Raw genomic sequence first — 19722 nt, 5'->3', positions numbered from 1 at the left:
AGCGTTTAAAATCCCCGGTATCCAAAACAAAGCCTGCGGTTGCAGCAACACATGTTGAGGCTTCCAGATATCCCTTTAAAGAGGTGTCTTCTTCTCGGTTTTGACAAAAGGCTTTTCATCCAGCATATGACTGTCAAGAGTATATTTGTGAAGTTTTCATTTGTCATAATCCTGTTAAAGATCCACGTCATCTTCGCTCAGTGGTGCAGAAACTATTTAAGCAGCATTTCAATCTTTCTCTGTGACCTCTTGACATCAAGTAGAGAGCTACAAACCCACTCCAGGTGTATTTATGAAATTAAACTGCATGAACCTGGTTAGAAGTATGACTTAACCTGCCTAGGGCAATGAGTGATTTTTTTTTTTATAATTCAGTATCTTTTTTCATAATTAAGTATATTTTTAATATTCAATATGCATGCTGAAGGTTTTATTTATTTATTTGTTTATTTTAAATATCAGCCAGACAGATTATTCTGTGGATATTTTGAGATCAACAGTTTTTTTTATGCATTTATAAATATAAAATAAATTTAAATATAGATAGAATTTTAAATTTTTTTTAATTTTTATCATTTTTATCATCAACTATCACCTTCTGGTAATAGTGGTATCAGCCTGTATTGAAACCTTTACTGGTTGACCCGACCACATATTTTTGACCACAGTTTGCAAGTATAGAATGTATTTTACAAAAGTAACACATTGCTTTTCATATAGTGATCAGGTTTTCTTGCATGGTATTTGTTTGTGATGTTTTTCTTAGTGAGGCTTTGATTGATTATGTTGCTCAGCAGGTTGTCGCTGCATTTGACATGCATTTTGAGGGGTTCATGTCTGCGCACCATTTCTCTTCTCTTCTCAACAAGAAGTCAATGTTGCATATTGCTAAGCATCTGCTCCTGGAATTATGGCTTTCAAATACAAATCCCCAGACCCCATGATTGTTTACTTTGGCCGATCTCCCTTTGTGTCTCCAGAAAAGCAGGGCACAGGTCCCTGCAGCCCGGTAGTCTGTGTGTTTGTGTGGGAAGGCAAAACTGAGATTGTATTTCAAGATAGTATGTTAAGTTTTCAGTCAAGTGATGGCGGTTATGATGGGGAAGGTAGATTGTATTTTTTCAGTCATCCATCCACTTTAACTGCAGCTGCAAATACCAGAAACTTGGTAAGGCCTCCGACAAGAACTAGATGTTTCTCAAAGTGGTTCCTCTCAAGAACCGTTCGCAGATGCCTGCTGAAAGCAGGCCACAGACTTAAAGAGATAGCTCACCTTAAAATGTAAATTCTGTCATCATTTACTCACCCTAATTTCAAAACTGCATTACTTTTTTTCTGTGGAACATGGAAAAAGATGTTACTTGGACCCCAAAATTCTTCAAAATATCTTCTTTTATGTTCCACAGAAGACAGGTTATACAGGTTTGGAACAAAACATGAGGGTGAGTTCATTTTTGGGTCAACTGTCCCTTTAAGGACATTAATTTTGACTGTCTGGCCAAATTAGAAGTTGAACTTACAGCTGTCATTTATCAACTATACTACAGACAAGGGAAGGTGAAAGTGAACCAAACAGCTTTAATAAACAAGGCACAAGGTCTCGATTCATCCTGCCAGCTGTAAGGAAACTGTACCAGTCCCTGCTCATGAACTACTTTTGTTTTCCACACCAACTAACTAACCCTGCAACTTCGTCCTCCGGACCATAATGTTTTTTCCATTTTTAGCCCACAGTCTTAACCAAACTTCCTCACAACAATTCCACTTGTGATGAATGAAGTTTAAAGGGAGAAACAAAGCCTTATTAACCCCTGATGTACCACGATGGTTGGTTGTAGGACATGTTTGGGTTGTTTACTATGAGATCTTAGTGTTTTAACGATGGAATCTGCTGGAGTTTTGATGTTGCAATGTTGGATAATTTCCAATTTATGCCTTTATGAGAGATTACACTGTCTTGGCAGTGCCATTTTGTGTTGACTATGGTTGACTGCATATATCATTGACTATTTTACATTGACTTGAAACTTTTGTGAAGCAGTTGCTGCCAAGCGTTTTTTTTTTTTTTTTTTTTGGTTTGCATTCATCTAAGTAAAAAAAATCCAAATTTACTGGATTATTCAAATGTTAGCATTACTGCATGGTTATTTAAAATATAATCTATTTTATTCATTGCATTTCAGGCAAAAATAACTTTGACTGTGAAACGAGATTTTGATCTTATAGCCCACCCCTAGTATATATGCTTGGATGTCGATGTATAAGGATTTGTCTACATTTATGGTGTCCCTTAAGTAGAACTATAAATTGGAGAGAGTTTTTGAGGGTATATATGTTCACTATAACCCCAGATGCTTTCAGTCCCTAGACTCAAGAGCTTAGATACAGGAATGATGACTCCACAGGAACATCTGATATGGTTTGACTTCTACACAAACCAGATGACCGAGCCAGGCGGGGAAGCTCCGTGAAGGGTTGAAAAACTCGATTTTATAAATTGCTCCTGAAAATCATAAGCGCTGGATGTGAGGGGCCCCAGAAAAGCTGAAAGGCATCAAACTTTGACACACGCACTGAGCAACAAGGGCTTTCACAATAAATGTCTCCCTCTGTATAGGAAGTCCAGTCATTCATCACTGTGTGTCTCCTCCCTGCTCCTTCTCTCATTCCATACCTCACTCACCCTAGCAGCATCGCTTTTGCATTCTTCATACGCTCTCATTGATTTATAGAGGGGTAAAATTAGAGAAAGGCAGATCTCCGATTCTGCTCTATGCATTCTATAAGGCCCCTTCCTATTCTCCCAGTGTGTTATGGGACTTCCTCCCAGCTGTTCCTCATACTAACATACACCCATATTATCCATCCAGCTGGGCATTTACTATGCTGGGACCTGCAGTCCAAATCATGTTTAGCTTTCCCCTCCCCTGGGCCGGACTGCTCTTGTCTCGGCCCTCCAAACTGTTCCAGCTAATGCTCCCAGGTGCTAAACAGCACTCGAAGTTCATCTCTACAGCTTTCAAATGAATTAAGACAGAACAGCTGGATTGCTAGAACCCGTTGATGACTCAGTGGTCCATTCAATTGATTCCTTCCACTGAATCTCCTTACCAAACTAATTCCATTTTAAAGGAATATTCCAGGTTAAAAACAGATCTGTGTTTGTGTATAGAAATACGAGTCTATATGCTACACTTAATAGTCAATTGTATCTTAATGGACTTTATCCAAGTGCATAAATTGAAGGTGTCAGATTGAATTATTTCCTGTGGCAAATATATACCCTGGTTTATTCCTTTAACGCAGTTCAAAAACTTGAATTTTTCAACCCACCTGTTGAAGGTGGAAACTCCAAAAACTGGTTTTGGCGACTTTTTAAAATCAAGACAGGCGTTCACTATATCCATTTGGAGTAATAGGACTATTTTTGGTTATGCAGTGACATGTAGACCACCTTTCAAATGTGTTAATGATTGTATTTTCTCTTTTCTGCAGTATCTACAAATGAAATGGCCTCTTCTTGACATTCCTGGGGCTGCAGCCCTCAAAGACTCCAGATCACCCACACCAGGGCACTTAGTAAGTAACCAGCAACTTCATATTCTGTATAGTTCACAATGCAATCAAAAAAGGTCTTAAAATAAGTTGGGTATAGATTAACCTTTTTGAAAATAGTCCATTCTTATCTTGTGCTCTTGCCTGATATACGTGCTTAGGAAACAAATGCTTTGAAAGGCAACATTTTGATCTAAAACCATTAAAAGAACACTAAAATTTTGTAATATACTGATATTTAATTCAGTAGGTTTGTTTAACTAGGTTTCAGAGCAAAGGTACATTGGTAACTTCTTTCACAGTGAACAACCGGAAATATGTTTGCCCACACAAGCACGACTAGCTTTTAGCCGAGGCCTGGCTAAGGCCAAGGGCTTAAGCTTGTCGTACTAAGTGTCAACAAGCAAAAGACTTATTTTCCTGCCATTCCACCCCCTCCGGCCACTCATGCGACCCAACTTTTGACCTGCTTTGCCCTTTCCAGACAAAACGGCGGAGAACCTCAGGAATGCTCGCTCCAAATGGCAGCTAATCCATTCCGGAGACACGTTTTTTTTTTCACCCTCCAAACATGGAGGTAGTCAGCTCAAAACGAATGAGGTTTTGCCACGGTGACAAAGTGATCACTGACTGTGGTCCTAACTGGAAGATTAGAGCGTTTGCCCAAGAGATTCCCAAACAGACCTTTGGGTCAGTTCTGTCTAAATGAGAATCCAATTTAAAGTTCTCAGGCCAAAGATTATGATGACCTGATAATAGGACCGGTACACTGGGCCTGTTGTGTCTGCTGTCTTGTCTTTATTTACTTAGCATGTGTTTCATAAAGCACCTATTATCATGCTTGGGGACTCCAGACAGACTGCAAATATGCAGCGGGGGAATTTCAATCCAATTATACGGAGATGAGTTGACCACTGAAGCCTGTTGATGCTGACTTTGCTTTAACACTCAGTATTGTGTTGTCCTAACAGAACGAAGAAACACTGAATGCTACTGTTCTCTCGCCAGGAAAACAGACTTCGCTTCCTCATTAGATGTTGGCATTTGGGATTAATTTCTGGCATGTAGATCTTGGGGAATCTCTTGTGATTGGAGGATTAATTAGAGTCAGTAAATAATTAGGTTACATGCGGGAGGGTTTATTGTGTTTCTAATGAATGGCAGGGGCTGCTGAATTCACACCAGGCTGCAGAGAGTGTGTGAGTGACCTGTGGAAACTGTGGCTGCACAGATTGGGTCCAGAAGGCACACATGCTAATAGGGTGAGCCAGAGTTGTCCAAAAGGCTCAATTATTCAGGAACCGGGTTTGTTTAGCATTCCATTGGCATCCCTCTGAGCGTGTGTGAGTTTGATATTGCAGCACCAAGCCCACCTCTTCACATTGCCTGCCATACAATGCATCTGGACCCAGGCTACATGAATAATACATCAAACCAGAACAGAGGGACAGGTGATGTGTGAGGCATTGTGGGAACTTCAGCTTTGTCAACTCCTCTGTAAGCTGTGTGTGAGATTTTTTTTTTTTGGTGTTGGTCAAATTCATACTAAAAATCCTGTGGCATTACCATAGTTCATGTATCAAATAGTAATACCAAGTTACAATTTGATTAGCATATTCATATATACCATAGTATCCTAAAGTCCAAAAACCATGTTATTAGCATGATGTTTTCACACAGTGTCTTTTATGGTAATACAATGGTTATTTTCTTTAGAAAACCTCCCCAGACTCCTAAATTGTCTCTTTGAGTAGTTTAACTAAATGAGTTTTAGCATTTCTGGTTTCTCAAACTTAGACACAGTAAAAACAATGTGTTGTAAGCTCAGTTTTGTATCTGATATTTTCCGGATTCATGAAAATCAGTTCTTATTTTGTAAATCTTCTGAAGAAAGAAGAAAGTTCTAAAAAGTATGTAAAATTGTGCAATTCAAATTCTTTAGAAGTTCTCGAATATTTTCTTAAGAAAAAAATGACAGGCGTTGGTGTTCTTTGATTGAGAGGTGGGTATTGCTGAAGACTCGCTGAATGAAAACACTCAAAACCTGTCTTTTTGCTTTTTGCCTGCAGATTACAGGAGTATTCATAAGTGCGTAGACTATTTTAGTCGCGAGTTATTGGGAGTTGTTGCTCAGCATTCTGTTTTTAATGTTAAAATATTCTAGTGATCACTGGTTTCATGATTGATATGTTTCACTTAAGAGTAATTTTATTCTTAAGAATGTTTTGTGAATCCGGCCCCTGGTTCTTAAAACCCAGGTTCAGTCACTGTGTTTAGCAAACACTTACATTAGCAACAGTCGACACAGCAAATCGCACTTGTCTAGCCCCCACCTTAGCCGTTGTCTGTCTCAAAGTCATTTGGCCTAGTCAAGAAATTGTGGTTTAAATACTTTATTATAAACGAATAAAGTTTATTAGTCATGAGTCCACTAGCCATTTTCAAATCGTTTTCAAAAATCGGATTACAAATGGAAATTCCATTCAAATTGCCTGCTATTTACATTGACAATTGATGTCTTAGTGAAGGCATGATGTTTTTGCTGATGGGAAGTGTTACGTGTTCATGCAGAAACCAGATGGATGCGTCATATGATCATATTTTAGTTTCTCTATTAAAGCTTTTGTGGCCTCCATTTACAATGCCTGGTTAAGTATGAGTATGTGAAACACGAGGCAGATTGCTAAAATACAGAAAATAGTTCTTAATGGAGATGCAAAAATGTAATTCAAAGCCATGTTGTATCCCTTAGACGCTAGATGGTGATTATTGTAAATTGTGCTCCATTGTTAGGGATCACATTGTTTGGCTTATACTGCTAGTTTTGGCTTGTCCTCTCCTCTGCACTATTTTATTATCCTTCATTTGAATCTGCGTTTAGCCTCTCATTCTTCCAGCGCTAAAGCGGTTCATTGTGTCTTGATCCCTCTTGCTCAAACGCCTGTTTGCTCAGTAACTCAAGTCAGAGATGGAGGAGGTGAAGCCAAAAGAAGAAGAAGAAAAAAAACAGGCCACATTTGCTTCTTATGCCACAATGTGCTTGTTTTAGCAGAGCTCCAGTTTTAACAGCTCCATGTGGTGGCACCAGAAGTCGTCTTTGGGCGGGTTCCTTCGGTAGCAGGCGGAGAAAAGCAACAGATTAATCAGCAGGTGTAGAGCGCTGACCCTGCACTGTTGCGATTTTTGCCATTTTCAAATGGCTGCAACACCTTTGTGGAGAGTCACTCCACATAACTCTTAAGATAACGTACATCTTTGAACTGTGTCGATGACATTGTTTTAACTTTAGTTCTAAGCGTCTCAAAACAATGGCCGTTAAATGAAAGACTGACCTAGCACAATTGGTAAATATGTGCTTGAGATCTCTAGAGTCAATGTAATTTAACTGTGTGATACAAAAGGTGGAACAATGTTTACACAATGACGCACTTTTTCTGTTTGGAGAGGTGTTTTGTCAGCTGTTTTTCACTGTTTTGCTGGTCAGGCGTCTTCTCCTCCTACAGACCAACTTACTAAAGTGGATTTAGGAAGGTTTATCAGGCTTTGCCCTTGATGAACTGCAGGACTTGTTTGGACAAAAGGTTAAAAAAAAAAAGCCAGGTACCTGTTGACAGACCACATTTGAAGAAGATCCCAATTCTGCCATCTGAAGGTTGATTATGGCATATTGCAACCAGAATGGTTTGCCGAGAAAGTGCTTTTGTTGCTGTTTTATTGTCCTTATGTTACCAAACCCAGTGACTCAGCTTGCATATGTTTTCAGTGCTCACCATACTGTGGTCACACAATGTTTTCCCCAAGTTCCTCATTTAAGACTTAAATTGGGTTAATCTGGTGGATAATTCCATTCCGCTAGCTGGAAAGCACCCACTTAAACAACAAATAGGAGTACTCTGACCAGGTGTTGATATGGATCCTTGGGATGCTTGGAGTCGGCCAGTCCCATCCAGTCCATTTTTAAGGGAGGCGAGGGGCCCAGTCTGGCGGCATTCTATGCTTGGGATGGTGGTGTTAGAGGCAAAACGGCTGGCGTGTTGACACAGCAGGGATTCTTGGCAGAAGGATAGTGAGAAAGAGAGACCATTAGCCTCAACAGCTAATATCATAGTGCAGTGGACAAACACCATCTTAAAGGATAAGTGGAAGTTGTCCTATTCCTTTCTTTCTTAGTCAACCTACTGACAGATCTTTAAAACAATCCTTTGATGGACCTTGCAGGGTTTCCAGAAGTCAGGCTTAGCTTGCAATGCTAAATTATGTACAAACACAGAGACAGACAGTCAGACAGAAAGATGGAACGAGAAAGGCGAGGAATAGAGAGGCAACCCAGAGATCTGGATGTGTTTGGACTGTGGGAAATGAGAGCTAGTCTTGTCTCAATGCAAGCCTTGTTCATGTTCACAGAGTGCTGGTTGGAGCAGAGGTCAAACCCACTGCCTACATAGAGGTGGGGGGAAGGTTAGCATGGAGGAAACAAGACGGCATTCTCCACTCTCGCTCCCTTGTGACGTCCTGAGCCAACAAGAACCCCATTCAGTCTACAGCTCACCACCTTGCATTGGCTTATGTACACATCACAGCAGTGCTGCTTCTGATATTATTATAGTGCTATACTGCTATATTTATGTAGTTGGGGTGTTGGTAGTAAATTATATGCTAATATAAGTTCCTAAGTATTGTGGAGGGGGTGGGTAATACCTTTAATTGACTGTGTACTTAAAAGTGGTGAGTTGAAGTCAGACTAACTTTAACTACTTTTGTTCAGCAAGATTCTCTTCAAACTGTTGGTATGCCATGACAGTAATTTACCTGAAAGAGAAAACTGACTAGACAGTTTATGCTAATGCAGCAAGCATTAGCATAGCGCACCCTTGGCTGGAATTCTTAGAATGTGAAACATGAAATTGAGCTTGCTTAGCTTAGCATTTGTGTTCATGTACTTGCATAGAGTATATTTTCCAGGGCTTAACATATGGGTATGGGTAATAAAAAGCTGAAATAGCCGTTATGATTGGTTTTGGCTAGAATATAGGGAACTTTTTAGGCAACACTCCTCAGAAAGTCATTAGGTTTTAACTCAAAGGTTACATATCTATTTAGCAATCACATTACCCTGGCGCAGGGGTAGCCAACCCTACTCCTGGAGGGCTACCTTCCTGCAGACTTCACTTGTATTCTTGCTCCAACATACCTGCCTCTTATTTTCAAGTAATCCTGAAGACCCTGATTAGCTGGTTATGGTGTATTTGGTTTGGTTTTGCTACCCCTGGCCTAGCAGATGTAGTCCTGATTTGCCACCTTGCCAAGAGAAGCATTGAAGGATTTGTTACAACAGGTGCCTCTTGATCCCTAAGAGTGTAGTGACTGCCACTTCCCTTCAAATGCCAGGCCTGTCCTAGCGTCAATTATGGCGAGTGGCAGCTGGAATCATCTCTCTTGTCGCTAGTGTGCTAAACGAGAGAAACGCTGCCTGCTAGGGGTGTAAGGTGCTATTTCTCCCACCCTCCATACAGCCGGTCAAATGCCCAACTGGTGTTTATTTTCCTTTGGGAGAAGTAGGGAAAAGTAAACCCTGCTGCCGAGACCCATTGTTCTTTAAAACACTCTGGCGCCGCTCACGAGTAATGAGGTCTAATGTCTATTTTCTTCTTTTCGCTTGCCTTTTTGGTTGTTTAAACATGCACACTCATCTCATTCCCCCCTCCCTCACTTCTTTTGTGTTCTCATTTGGTTTTTCAGTCCAATAAGGTGCCAGTGGTACAACACCCCCATCACGTTCATCCCCTCACACCGCTGATCACCTACAGCAATGAACACTTTTCCCCGGGGACGCCTCCCTCTCACCTCTCTCCGGAGATTCTCGACCCAAAGACAGGTAAGCGCCACCAACTGGTAATCTGAGATGCATTCATCAAAGCTTTGAATACAATCTAGAAATGTAGAGTACTTTGTTTTTTTGATGGGGTTTATTGGATGTTTGATGGGGTTTATTGACCCTCTAAAGTCAGTCACTACATTTACAATTCATTTAGGTGCCAATAGCAGTGCAGAAGTTATACACTTCTTCACCCTTAAATTGACTTATGTTTATATTTGTCGTCTTCAGTTTTCGTAATCAACAATTATTTCTTCAGGCATACCAAGGACCCCTCACCCTTCAGAGCTGTCCCCATATTACCCTCTCTCTCCTGGGGCAGTTGGACAGATCCCTCACCCTCTAGGATGGTTGGTTCCTCAGTAAGTCTGAATTCTGTGGCCTTAAAATACATAACATCAACCTTATTTTACCCATACAGATGGCATAATCAAGTTTGTAGATATTTTTTGTAAGTTCTCCTTGGAAAAGAGCATCTGTTTGCCCTTGATTTTGCTGTAGCAAGTTGTTTGAGTGCTGCTCTTCTATCTTCAGGCAAGGCCAGCATATGTATTCCATCCCTCCTGGGGGCTTCAGACACCCCTACCCTGCACTCGCCATGAACGCCTCCATGTCTAGGTATGTAACAGAGGGCAGAACCCTCCTTCTGCACCATGTTGATTTAAAGTTAAACTCGCATCTATTGTTAGACATGAGAAGCAGACAGCACGATTCCTCCCTGGAGCCTCAGAGAAGAGTTAGTACAGGAAACTGCTGAAATGGTTTTAGCATGGCATTTTAAAATATACCATGGTGCTAAGTTATTGCCATTTTTATAGGGTAATTTTAAAAATACCATGCTATTACCATGGTGCTTATCTGATACACATAGAACTTTTTGGATCTGCTGAAGAATAATTGTAATATTATGCAAATGTCACATGGAAAAACTTCCAACCAGGGAAATCTGACCAAACTTATTTCTCTAGAGTTATTGTTGCAGCCCCCACACTCACCATTTTACTGTAGATATGCTAGCCATTTATATAAAAAGGAGCACATCCTAAAACTCATGCTGAATAGAAACTTCTCTAATGCATGATTTTATCATATTCTTTCCATTCAGATAATGCTTAAAATTCAATAAGATTGCTGGATAACTTCAGTTGTCACACGTCAGCCTGAAATTTCCATGGCTTTTAATCTCCCACTATTGCTTTCATGGTTGTCTCATGACTGTGCACCTTTTGTCGCTCTGTAGCAAGAGGGAGATCTTTTTCTGCTTGTGTTCATTTTGTGGCACGGTGAAGTGCTGAAGTCCAATGGAAATATGCGTTTAACAAGAGTGTGCAAATCACAGATTTGAACAGGTTTTTTTTCTTCTCAACTGTGAAAATGACAATGCTGCTATTGTATTAGCTGTTATGAATTTGGAAACCCAGAGCGCACAGTTTTCCAGATGCAGCTGCAAGGATATGTGCTCCCGGTGTTATCTATCTATCTATTGTTCTGTCTGTCTTTCTGACAGAGAGACACCTGTCGATCTGTCTATCTCTCTGTCTATCTGTCATTTTGTCTATCCATCCATCTATCCATCTATCGTTGTCTGTCTGACTTTCTGTCTGTGTTTTTGTCCATCTTTCCATCTGTCATTCTGTCTTTCTGACAGACATCTATCAATCTATCTATTTGTCTGTCGGTCATTTTGTCTATCCATCCATCTTTTTTATCTTTGTCTGCTGTTTTATCCATCCATCCCTCCGTCTGTCCTTCCTTCTATCTATCTATCTATCTATCTATCCATCTATCTATCCGTCTGTCAATTGTTCCATCCATCTATTGTTCTCTGTCTGTCTGTCTTCTTTCTTTTTGTCATCTGTTTATCTGTCTGTAGTATCTATTTATCTGTCTGTTATTTTTTCCATCCATCATTCTGCCTGTCTTTCTGTCAGACAGACTTCTGTCTATCTCTCTGTCATTTTGTCTATCCATCATCTATCTATCTGTCTGTCTGTCTGTTGTCTTGTCATCCATCTATGCATCTATATTTTCCATCTTATCGTTCTGTCTGCAGTTGCTGACTGAATATCTCTCTCTCTCTCTAGTCTGGTATCCAGTCGTTTCTCTCCTCACATGGTGCCTCATCCTTCTCACGGCCTGCACCAGACGGGCATCCCTCACCCCGCCATTGTGTCGCCTGCCATCAAACAGGAGCCCAGCGGCGACAACGCCAGCAACTCGACACACGGGTGAGTCTCTCTCCTCCATTACTCTCTCCCAGACATTCCTCTGCTCTTCTGCGACTGACATCATCTTTACATTCATCTGTGTCCGTACAGAAAGTCCTCGATGCATGTGAAGAAAGAGGAAGAGAAGAAGCCTCACATCAAAAAGCCCCTAAATGCCTTCATGCTCTACATGAAGGAAATGAGGGCCAAAGTAGTGGCCGAATGCACCCTGAAAGAGAGCGCCGCCATCAACCAGATCCTGGGCAGGAGGGTGAGTGCTTACAACTCCCTTTATGAGAGGAGCTGAGATGCATTAGTGTGTTTCTCTTCATCTTGTCTTAAAGGAACGGATCATCTAAAAATGAAAATTGGTGTCATTTACTCACACTCATGTCATTCCAAACCTGAAAGAAGCACAAAAGGAGATATTCTGAAGATTATGCTGGTCGCTCTATTCCGTGCAATTACAACGAATGTGCATTAAAGCTTTCAAATGGAAAAAAAGGACACAAATACATCATAAAAGTGGTTCGCGTGACTTGTGTGCTTCTAAAATTTGTTCTTTTGTGCACAAGAAATAAACTCATATGGGTTTGGAATGACATGAGTGAAATTGTAAATATCTTGGTGAACTGTCCTTTTAAGGAATGAAGAAAGGAGGGAAATTTGACCATATGTTCTTTTATTCCGCAGTGGCACTCTCTTTCACGTGAGGAACAGGCCAAATATTACGAACTTGCCAGGAAAGAACGGCAGCTGCACTCCCAGCTTTATCCGGGCTGGTCTGCGCGAGACAACTATGTAAGTAAGCCCAGAATGCAGAGTTTAACGCAAATCATGTGGGGTTCGGATTCCTCCATTGTTTTTGGCAGCCAGGGGAGTTTTGCTTAATCAAACACATCTAATTTGCTCCAAATCATGTCTCTCCACAGGGAAAGAGGAAGAAACGGAAGAGAGACAATAAACCTGATTCCCCACAAGAGTGTAAGTGTCACTGGCCATCTGTATTTCTTTCTCACTTTCTGTATGTGTAGTCTTTCGCTGAACTAGAACAGATTTTTTTCCCCAGCATCGCTGTTGGTCCGATCACTCAGCTCATAGATCATGTTCAGTTCAATTTTGAATAGATGATGAACGGTTTGGGTTTTTGTTTTTCTTTGTATATTGGATTTTTTTTAAAGTGAAATTCATTTATTCATGCTCACATTGTTTTAAACACTTTCTTCTAAACAAAACAAGATGTTTTGTTTTTGTGTGTTAATTTATGAGCAATTGGGAGTCATTTTTAGGTTTTGTATTTTTATGAAAATATCCTTTAAATTTAGTCAGTTTCTACATCATAATCTCTCATTTTTGTCGTTTTTTTAATAAACGGCATCTAAATGAAGTCAATTAAAAATATTTTATGCAAAATAAATTAATTCAATTAAATATTCAAACATTTTATATATTAATTTAAGTAGAATATATTAGTATTTGAGCTAGCTTTTATTTTTATATTTTCTGTTCTGTTCCATTTTTAAGTTTTAGTAATTTTGCTAAGTGCTACTGTCATTTTTATTAGTTTTAGTTTTTTTAATATTTATATTTACCTTTTAATGTATATTTGTTTTAGTTTTAGTAATTTTATAAAAAAAAAATGTCCTTGACAACTAACTGAAATTTAAGTTTTTCATGTAATATTTATATTTTATTTTTATTTCAGCTTTATTTCAATTAACGAAAATGGAACAGTTTTAGTTGGCAATAACACCAATTTAAATATGTATCAACATTTTATTTAAAAAAATATTTTACTGAAACTAGTTTAATTTTGCATCCAAATCCAAAAATTGCATCAAAAATTTGGGTGTATTTTTAACCCTTTTCCCCCCTCATCTGCAGGTAACTTCTCGCCCCAGCCCAAGAAGCAGTGTATCCCATACCTGCCGTCCGAGAAAATGTGCGACAGCCCGACCTCCTCGCACGGTAGCATGCTGGACTCGCCCGCCACGCCATCGGCCGCCCTGGCATCGCCAGCGGCCCCTGCGGCCACTCACTCGGAGCAGGCGCAGCCCCTGTCCCTCACCACCAAACCGGAGGGGAGATCCCACCATTCACACTTCCCCCTGCCAGGGAAAGCCTCGGGCTCCACCTCCTCCTCCTCCTCGTCCTCCTCCTCTCATCCGAACATCTCTCTCCACAGCCAGTCGGCGAGCCTCCTTTCCCGTCCCATCCCGTTCGCCACCCTGCCTCCCTCCCTACTCTCCCCATCCTCACCCTACCACCAGGCAGCCATACATTCCCATCATGCCTTGCTGCAGACACAACCTCTCTCCCTGGTCACCAAATCAGTGGACTGAAAAAATGATGATAAAAAAAAAACTTTTTACACCTGTATATTGCTTTGTTTTTACATTTTTATAGATATTAGACCAAGTTTTTAAGATAGAATGAAAAGGAATGATTATTGGTCAATATTTGACCACCCCTCTATTTTGCTTTTCTCTTTTAAACAAAAATGTATTTTTTTGTAAATTGCCTTTTTTCAGTGTGATTCTCCAATGTTGCTACTTGTATAAAAGACAAATGTATAAAGGTTCCTCTTTTTTTTAAAGCCGTACTTGACAAAATACAATTTGTAGTTTTAGTTCAATTCAATCTAATGGTAGTTAGGAGTTTTTTTCTTTTTTTTTTCTTCTTCCTTTTTTTTTTTCTCCATTACTGCTTTCTTTTCTTCTCTCTTTTTTTTTTTTTTGACTTCTTTCTTTTGGTACCACCTCACCCTGTTCCTAACCCTGTTTGTGTGACTCTCCTAAGACTCCATAGCTAATAAACCTCAAGTTATTTCTAAAGGCTGCATTGTGTTTTTTGGTGGGTGAGGACGCTGCATGTGATGACTGGCTGAATAATGCGACGGAGATCTTCTGAATAGAGCCAGTATCACACACGCTGACAGTGTTCATTTATCTAATTAGGGCTCGTGAAGTGGTGTGTGTGAAATGCTGGCACTCATGATGTGCACAAACTAAATTATATAATTCCCTGTTGCGTAAAAGTCAGCCTCTTAAAGACAGATGTAGACTCTTTTGTTAAACACTATGACATTATCCTGGTAAAAGCTCTCAGGGAGAATTGTTTTTCAAAAAATACACATTGAGGTCAATTTGAGGTCTTAGAGACCTTAGAAATCTGCATATCAAATATGATATATTATATATATATATATATATATATATATATATACATACACTCACCTAAAGGATTATTAGGAACACCTGTTCAATTTCTCATTAATGCAATTATCTAATCAACCAATCACATGGCAGTTGCTTCAATGCATTTAGGGGTGTGGTCCTGGTCAAGACAATCTCCTGAACTCCAAACTGAATGTCAGAATGGGAAAGAAAGGTGATTTAAGCAATTTTGACCGTGGCATGGTTGTTGGTGCCAGACGGGCCGGTCTGAGTATTTCACAATCTGCTCAGTTACTGGGATTTTCACGCACAACCATTTCTAGGGTTTACAAAGAATGGTATGAAAAGGGAAAAACATCCAGTATGCGGCAGTCCTGTGGGCGAAAATGCCTTGTTGATGCTAGAGGTCAGAGGAGAATGGGCCGACTGATTCAAGCTGATAGAAGAGCAACTTTGACTGAAATAACCACTCGTTACAACCGAGGTATGCAGCAAAGCATTTGTGAAGCCACAACACGCACAACCTTGAGGCGGATGGGCTACAACAGCAGAAGACCCCACTGGGTACCACTCATCTCCACTACAAATAGGAAAAAGAGGCTACAATTTGCATGAGCTCACCAAAATTGGACAGTTGAAGACTGGAAAAATGTTGCCTGGTCTGATGAGTCTCGATTTCTGTTGAGACATTCAGATGGTAGAGTCAGGATTTGGCGTAAACAGAATGAGAACATGGATCCATCATGCCTTGTTACCACTGTGCAGGCTGGTGGTGGTGGTGTAATGGTGTGGGGGATGTTTTCTTGGCACACTTTAGGCCCCTTAGTACCAATTGGGCATCGTTTAAATGCCACGGCCTACCTGAGCATTGTTTCTGACCATGTCCATTCCTTTATGACCACCATGTACCCATCCTCTGATGGCTACTTCCAGCAGGATAATGCACCATGTCACAAAGCTCGAATCATTTCAAATTGGTCTCTTGAACATGACAATGAGTTCACTGTACTAAAATGGCCCCCACAGCCACCAGATCTCAACCCAATAGAGCATCTTTGGGATGTGGTGGAACAGGAGCTTCGTGCCCTGGATGTGCATCCCACAAATCTCCATCAACTGCAAGATGCTATCCAATCAATATGGGCCAACATTTCTAAAGAATGCTTTCAGCACCTTGTTGAATCAATGCCACGTAGAATTAAGGCAGTTCTGAAGGCAAAAGGGGGTCAAACACAGTATTAGTATGGTGTTCTTAATAATCCTTTAGGTGAGTGTATGTCAAGATGAGCACTTATACTGGACTGAAGTAACTTAGGTTTACTTGACACATTTTTAGGGGGAAAAAAAACATGGTGAAATGTGACTATCAAATATGGCACGTCAGGCTTTTGAGGAATGTTTATTTGTCCCATCTCTTAGTCATCACTATATTGTGTTGCATTTTTGCCCCCCACAATAAACACTACAGAGCTTTGATCATTGAACTAAGTATTAGAAGATTATGTTTCTAAGACTTGTTGACCGGAGAGATGAACTTGATTTCACCAAGTACAGCATGTTCCTGGATCCTGGAACAACATTCCAATCAACCAATCAGATTTGAGGGACAAGTTTACAGTTTATGCCAAGTTCAGGCTTAAAACCAGGGTTCAGTGCTTCTACATCAGCGCTATTCACCTATCATTTCCCTCTGATTTTAGGGATTCGTTATGGGTATGGCTATGACTAAATTTTCGGACAGGAATGTTGTTCCAGGATCAACAAAATAATGTTGATCCAGGAACATGTCTTAGGCAAAATCACGGTGCTATTGGAAGATTATTGTGTATATGCTACTCATAACTGTGGGATATTATGATTATGACTGTTCTCACGTAAGTCTCAGAATAGTTTGTGTGTGGCTTCGAAACTTTTCTTTCTGAAATGCATACTGTGGTTTATATACTGTGTGTTTATCTGAACAAACATTATTTGATTTCATTGTGGTTTGCTTTATTGACAGACTTGTGAGGTAGAAAACTAACCACAGCCATTAAGTGAGCTTTGTGTGATGATGAGGACGCAAGAACATATTGTTTTCAGGCGGCTGTGAATAATTACGATTGCAAACTCGGTCACAAAAATGGTAGCCTAAAAGCTGTGTCCAGAATTGAAATATTTCCACACGTTTACAGCACTATTATACATGTTTTGACATCCTGCCACTGTTTTTAACGAAGAGGCTTGGAAAGTTGGTCCTCTGAGATCTCATTAGCTATTTCAATTAGCAAACGGCATGGAAGGCAGGTTATAGGATTCGGTGGCCCCTGGGATGCCGATGGCTGCCAGGAAGGAGCAATTAGGTTTCACGGAGGAGACGGAGTGACCCGACTTCACACACATAGACATATGTGTTCCAGAGACAGCGAATGTGAAGAAATGGAGATCCGTGTGTGTTGGCCGTGCAGATGCTAACGTCACTTTCCACCGTCCTGATATCTGGAGACAGTTTGCAGAATCTTCTCAATTCCTCTATCCATCTTAAAGTGTGTCCAGCAAGTGAACTCGTGAGATAGATTGAGAATATTCTCAATGCAGTGAAACATTCTTCAGTGAAATTATAGGTATTAAAATGTGGCTTGCAAGTTAACACTTGAGTTCTTTGGTGAAATCATCCTCGCTTGACAAGTAGACCTTTTGGCGTCCTGTATTGATATGACCTTGATGTCTCCAGTGCCAAATAATTTACACTTTAAATGTAGCACAAGCGCTTCTAAAGTGCCAGTAACTGTTTAATGCTACTCAGAGGTGGCATGAATGCCTATACACAGCAAGTTTAATACTTTTATTGGGTTCTGTGGTCAGAGAAGGCATAATTTAGTCTGGCTTTTATGCTGTAGGACATCTATACACCAAATTTTGAGCAGGAGAGAGCAGCCCTAACTCCAAAGATGCCTTTGCATTGCTCTTTTTGGTTTGCTCTCAAGGAAACTGTTGAAGCAGTCGCACCCATAGACTGTCAAAAAAAGGTTGCACCCATAATTACGAGATGACCAGGACAGTTCATTTGTGGTGCTATGGTCAGTAAAATTCCAGACTAAAGGGACAGTCGACCACGAAACACTTAAGGTGCTAAGAATGGCTAGAAGTAGTATTCAGTCACTGTTGTGAAGAGTTTTCTGTAATGAAATTGTCTCCTTGATTTTGTTTTGTAGGTATATTTATGTGATAAATCTTTTAAAACTTTGACAGTCATCAGATGGCGTTTTGAGCCTACCATGGTACCTAATGATGTTTATGTGTTTACTTCCAATGGCAGCACCACAGTAGGCTACTTTTTGATATTTTTAACAAAAAAAAAGTGATTTTTTTTACATTTTATTTTACGAATGTAAGCAAAGTCTGCAACCATTATGTAACGTAGCCTAATGTCAAATGAGAAAATTTTACATTTTTCATTGTCATTCCTTTTCATTGATTTGACTGATAATAAATCAGTCAGCTTCAATCAATCAATCAACCAATCAGTCTTTTTGGGGATCCAACAAGAAAGTTCTAACTAGTTAAATTTGAACAATGTGGTTTCGTAACATGAGGCAGAAATTAATAGCATATTTGTGCACCTCGTCTAGTAGAAAATAAATCAACAACAACTATTTATTTATCTATTCCTACCAGAAAACCAGTTAAATTTTCAACCATGTGGTCTTGTAACATGACATAGGCCTATTAATATTTGTGTGCTACGACACCGCCCTCTAGTTGCAGACTATTGGTGTCCGTCAATAGAGTTAACGCGTTCCGCCACCAGATGGAGATGTTGTCTTAAAATAACCGGGGCTAGTTGTCACGACACAAACTCCCCACGGTCAGGGCCAGATTATTGCATGCATTCTAGGCACGTGCCCTTGCTCGCGCGTCCGGATTTTATGAGGTAAAACAGGTGTTGTGTAATATTAGTTCCTGTGAAAAACTGTTCCAGTAGGTGAACTACACATGAATGAATGAATTAATGAATGAATGAGGCATTTATATAGCACTTTCACATGTATACTGTACACGGACTCCTATCATAATAAAAGGCAAAAAATATATATATTCTTTAAACTGATGCAAGTTAAGCTCCATCCACACACAAAAGCATTTTTTTTAAGCCATCTCTCATAATGGGAGTGGAGGAACGGACATAACTCTGCTGAGAAACGACCACCTTTGTCAGGTCTACACAGGGTCGACATTGATGCATTCCACTTGCTCCTGATGACTCTGATGAAGCTGCGTCTTAAAGGGTTAGTTCACCCAAAAATGAAAATTCTGTCAGTAATTACTCACCCTCATGTCGTTCCAACCCCGTAAGACCTTTGTTCATCTTCGAAACACAAATTAAGATATTTTTGATTAAACAGAGAGCTGTCTCACTCCTCCATTTTTTTTTTCTTAATTTGTGTTCCGAAGATGAACGAAGGTCTTACGGGGTTGGAACGACATGAGGGTGAGTAATTACTGACAGAACTTTCATTTTTGGGTAAACTAACCCTTTAATTGCAGGGTGATCTTGCTGAAAGGTTTGGTGTTTCTCAGTCCATTGTAAGCAAGGTGATTTCGTGTTTGCGTGACATCATGGAGGAGAAGTGTTTCAGAGAGCAGTGTCCAAACACAACATGTAGAGCACAATATATCAAAATATCGCAAATGTATATATTGCAATATGCATAATTTTTTTTTTGCTTTAATAAGCTTTAATCAGTTTATATAATTCATACAGTGAAAAACTGCAGTGTTTTACTTTTACATTTGATTATTCAGTTTCTGTTGTTAAATAGACCTAATGTAGGATAACCTGAACCCCGTGGTTTACACTGATGTTAAAATAAATAACACATCTTATATTCAGTAAAACACTGATGTTCACTTTCACAAGTTGAAGGGA

The 19722-nt window shown here is 39.9% G+C and overlaps 1 protein-coding gene across 1 annotated transcript in view; it reads left to right on the top strand.

Annotated features, from left to right (window-relative positions):
* The window catches only part of tcf7l1a (transcription factor 7 like 1a), a 30719-nt gene extending 16251 nt beyond the window's left edge, over positions 1-14468 (top strand). Inside the window, exons 4-12 of the mRNA XM_081355118.1 lie at positions 3496-3579; positions 9295-9430; positions 9690-9792; positions 9965-10048; positions 11515-11658; positions 11749-11908; positions 12331-12438; positions 12570-12621; positions 13522-14468. Coding sequence (XP_081211244.1) covers positions 3496-3579; positions 9295-9430; positions 9690-9792; positions 9965-10048; positions 11515-11658; positions 11749-11908; positions 12331-12438; positions 12570-12621; positions 13522-13979 — 1329 coding nt within the window. The 3' untranslated portion in view covers positions 13980-14468. The remainder of the gene's footprint in view (positions 1-3495; positions 3580-9294; positions 9431-9689; positions 9793-9964; positions 10049-11514; positions 11659-11748; positions 11909-12330; positions 12439-12569; positions 12622-13521) is intronic.
* The last annotated feature ends 5254 nt before the right edge of the window (positions 14469-19722 follow it).

The sequence above is a fragment of the Scardinius erythrophthalmus genome, assembly GCF_964197995.2.
Source record: "Scardinius erythrophthalmus genome assembly, chromosome: 23".
NCBI lineage: Eukaryota > Metazoa > Chordata > Actinopteri > Cypriniformes > Leuciscidae > Scardinius > Scardinius erythrophthalmus.
The sequence above is the reverse complement of the archived record's forward strand: the minus strand, read 5'-3'. Positions and strand labels throughout refer to the sequence as shown.